The following is a 4,561-nucleotide window of genomic DNA, read 5'->3' as shown; positions in this document are numbered from 1 at the left end:
TGCCTTTTATAAGGCTTCTTTTATATTTATTTATAAAGATATGCTTTATATAAGCAGAATTTCTATATAATATTTAGTCTATTTACTATTTCCTTAAGTCTATTAAGGTTATTACTACTAAAATAACCTATCTATTTATACTATAGTTATATTTAAGGATTAACTATATATAAGGCAAGTGCTTAGGTTTAGGTTAGTAGTAGTCCCTTTATAAGAGATGCTAGTATATATAAGATAAGTGCTTAAGTAGGGAGTGAGTCTATTTATAAGATAAAGAGGTTTTTAAATCTCCTAGCTATAAACTTAATATTACTTTTTTTAATTATTTAGCTATCTTAGGCTATTAATATCTTCTCTTTTAAATTAAGCAGCTAGGCTATTAAGACTAGGTTAAGGCCTAAGGCTAAAGTAAAGAGAATGTTTAAAAAGGTAATAGTAACTAATATGTTTTTATTAGTGCAGTATTTAACTACTATACCTATCCCCTTAACCTTAATTTTTAAGTTACTAATGCTATTAAGCATGCTAGAGTATAGTTATAAGGACCTTAGGATAAACTCTTTTTACTAAAAGGTAGTATATTATTTATATCTTAAGTTAAGGATTTAAATAGCATAGAGGCTATATTATAAAAATGCAAGGTCTACTATCTTTTTAAAATATTATAAAAAACTTATCTATTTTCAGTTCCTTTATAATTAAGGCTAGCATATCCTTATTTAAAGGCTTAGTGTTAATATTTAATAAATAGTATAGTTATCCCCTCTAGTCTTTTTACTTCTTTTTCTTATTAAGATAAAGATCCTAGTACCCCTCTCTTATTATTAAAGCCAGCATGTAATATAAGGAAGTAAAGAGAGAGAGGATAACTAAGGTTATAGGAAGTTAGTATATAGTTATTAATTACTGCTAAGTAGTCTAAGAGTTAATTATATAATTACTTTTAAAGGTAGGTGTTTATAAGTAACTGTATTTATTTTTAAACCTTCTTAAAATAAAGGGATAGTTTACTCCTTTTATAGCTATAATAATACTATAAAGTTATAAGCACTTTATACTAAGGTTATTATAACCTTATATATATTTAATCTAACTTTATAATAAACTCCTTTTAAAAACTATGCCTTTTTATAAAAACTATATATTATAATCTTAATAAATTACCCTTCCTTTACTATATTATTTTAATATAAATATTCTGCCTTTTATTTATTTTTAGTATTTATTTTTATTTTTTTATATTTAGTTAAGGCCTAGGCTTATTTAATAGTCTTTATATACCTTAAAGACTTATTATAGTATAGCCTATCTTTAAATATATATACTTATTTTCTACTTAGTTAGTTTTTAATTATAATACTTTTTTACTATTTTTATACTTTTTTATTATAATGCCTTTATAAACTTATTACTTAGCAGCTATTATTCTATTTAAGAATTCTCTTATATATTACTTATAAAAATGCCTTTAAAAAACGCCTTAGCTTATACTAACCTCCTTAAAAAACTCTTTTAATAATATATTAAATAATAAAAAAGTAAAGGAAGAAGTAGTTATATTAAAAGATAATATAGCCTTAAACCTTTTTAAAACCTTATTATAGTATACTTATTATATCTTTATATTTATTATAAAGTTATATTAATATTATAGCAGACTAGTGTTATATAAGTATTACTTTTAGGGTTTAGTATATTAAAAAGTAAATAAGCCTCTTATCTTTTATTAAGAGGCTTTTTCTGCTTTTTTAAAATATTTTTATTATACTTAAAATTAAGGTTAAGGTAGTTATATCTTATTACCTAAATATATATATAAAGCTATATATATATTATAGTCTGCTTTATTAGCTAATCCTTAAAATATAATAAGACTTATCTTTTTCTTTTACTCTTAGCTTAAATATTAAACTTGCATTTTTAAATATATATTAAAGTATTATAAATGCCTTATTAAAAATATATATAGTTTTTTTATAAAAACTTTTTATATTATTTTTAAAATAATTTTAATTCTTTTATAAAAACACTTAAGGAAAAGGTAAAGGAGTATTTTTATCTTTTTATTACTTTTAAAAGGCGCTTTTTTATATTTCTTTTATAATAAATATAATTAAGGTTTAAATTACTATAATTACTTAATAATATTTAGTAAAAGGTTATTAATTTTTATAATAACTTCTTTTTAACTTTAAAGCGCCTTTATATTTCTTTATATAATTTTTATAAGGTTATAAATATATACTTATAATAGCTTTAGTATTTAATTTCCTTTTTTTAGCTATTTTATATTTTATTTCTAGTTTTAGTTAGTAATTTAATATATTATTTTAAGCTTCCTTTTCTTTTATAAGCAGTTGCCCTTTTTTTATTATAATATCTTAATGCATTTAGTAGGATATTTATAAAAAAGTTAGTATAATATAGTATAGTAGGTTATTCTTTCTTAATAAAGTAAAAGTATAGTAAGTAAATTACTATTATGTTATAATATTAATATAGTAAATTAGTAAATACTGCTATATAATAGTATATATATAAAAGGCAAGATTTTATATACCTTTCTTCCTCTTTTTCTTTTTTTTTTTTTTTTATACTATCTTTTTTAAAGTATATACTATATATAAGCATACTATGCTATTTAATTATAAAGATATTATAATAAAGTGTTAAGTTATTATATTATAAGGTATAGTATACTAATAAGTAAGTAAATGCTTAATAATAATAGTAATAATAATAATAACTGCTAAAAGGTAATATCCCCCCCTTTTATACTTATTTATAGTTTACTATAAGTTCTTAATAGCAGTATATTATAAAAAGATATTAATAATTATAATAACTATATTCCTTATATTAAGTGCTATAACTATATATTTATATTTAATTTAATAAATAGTAATACTTTTAAAGGCTGCTATTATATTAATGCTAGTAAGATTATAATATACTTATTATATTATAATAAAAACTAATACTAAGTAAGTTATATAGTTTATTATATATACTATATTATTTATTATAAAATATATATACTTATTATAAATTCCTTAATTAATACTAGTATTTTTATAAATATAGCTATTATTATAAATAATATAGTAAGTGCTTTTTATAATAACTATATAATATTTATATATTAATAATAAATAAAGATAATTAAAAGTAATTTAAAATATATACTATAGCTTATTTATAAAAAAGTCTTAACTTTATTTACCTTTAATATAAATACATTATATATAATAAAAGCGCTATAAGTATTATACCTTATTACTTTTAATAGTATTATTTTAATTAAAAAGCATAGTATATAAATATAGTATTATAATATAATAATATTACTAATTTATAATATAATTTTAAATTCTATTTCTTATAAAAATAAATAAAAAGTAAAAACCTATTATTATTAGCTTTAATAAAGAATTAAAGATAAGCTATATTATAATTTTTAATAATAAAGAGTTAAAGGTAGATATAATAAAGGAGGAGGAGGAGATAAAAAAGGAGGAGGAGGAGTTAGAGAAAAAGTTAAAAAAAGAGGAGGTAAAGGAGGAGGTAGAGGAGGAGGTAAAAGGTAATAAAAAGAATAATAAGGAGTTAGAGTTTAATAGTTTTTTAAATTAAAGTTTTAGTATTTTTAAGTATATCTCCTTTTTTTTTTTAAATATAATTAAATAATATATACTTTTATTATACTATTCTTATTATAATATTTAGTAATATTAGCTTTATTTAATTATATTTTTATATTCTTTAATTATAGTATTATTTATAAAGTCTAAATATTTTAACTATTAATTATCCTTATTTAAGTAGTTATTTTATTTAACTAAATAAAGCTGCTATTTACTTTAATACTTATATATAAAAATGCATTTAACTTTATATATTTCCTTTAATATAAAAGAATAATCTATTAATTTAAATAAATATTTATTTTTACTATAGTATTTTTTAAAATTAGTAATATTAAAAATATTATAAATATAAAGTAATAATAGTAAGTATAATTAATATACTAGTTTATTAATACTAATAATTTTCTTAATTTAATATAATCTTATATATTTTTATACTAGCTTATAAATTAGGCAGTATAGGTTTAAGTACTTAGTAAAAATAAGCACTTAATTATTAATAAAAAAGGTTTTTTAAGTTTATTTTATATTATACTATTTATTATATATAGTAATACTATTTTATAATATTTTTATAGCATTTTTATAAGTATACTATATTTACTAGACTTATTTAATTATAAAAGCGCTTATATATTTAACTTAGCTTTAAAGAAATTTAAGAGCTTTTAGATTATATTTAAGTAAGAGCTAACTTAAAAAGTGTTTTATTAATAAATATTATGCAGTATTATAAGTAAACTTAGCTAAAGGTAATTTATTTACTTAATTAAGTTAGTTCTTATTATAAAAGGCTTATAAGTAATATTTAAGATTTTAATTTTATCTTTTTATTTAGCTATTTATTTATAAATAAAATATAATACTTAATGGGGATCCTCAGAGTCACCTGCAGGCTGCAGCTGCCGCGTCTA

General features: G+C 18.4%; 1 protein-coding gene across 1 annotated transcript; it reads left to right on the top strand.

Annotated features, from left to right (window-relative positions):
• Positions 1 to 2,384: 2,384 nt before the first annotated feature.
• On the top strand, positions 2,385 to 4,100 carry TRIREDRAFT_112683 (uncharacterized protein; the record flags this gene model as incomplete). Its single annotated transcript, XM_006969953.1, has 10 exons — positions 2,385 to 2,393; positions 2,428 to 2,431; positions 2,462 to 2,465; positions 2,696 to 2,706; positions 2,917 to 2,937; positions 3,085 to 3,104; positions 3,159 to 3,168; positions 3,482 to 3,583; positions 4,002 to 4,009; positions 4,089 to 4,100. 10 exons carry the CDS (start codon positions 2,385 to 2,387, stop codon positions 4,098 to 4,100), a joined length of 201 nt encoding a protein of 66 aa, XP_006970015.1.
• Between the last annotated feature and the right edge of the window lie 461 nt (positions 4,101 to 4,561).

The sequence above is a fragment of the Trichoderma reesei genome (genome assembly GCF_000167675.1).
Source record: "Trichoderma reesei QM6a unplaced genomic scaffold TRIREscaffold_61, whole genome shotgun sequence".
In the NCBI taxonomy this organism is placed as follows: domain Eukaryota; kingdom Fungi; phylum Ascomycota; class Sordariomycetes; order Hypocreales; family Hypocreaceae; genus Trichoderma; species Trichoderma reesei.
Note: the sequence above shows the minus strand (reverse complement) of the source record. Positions and strands in the feature narration are given on the sequence as shown.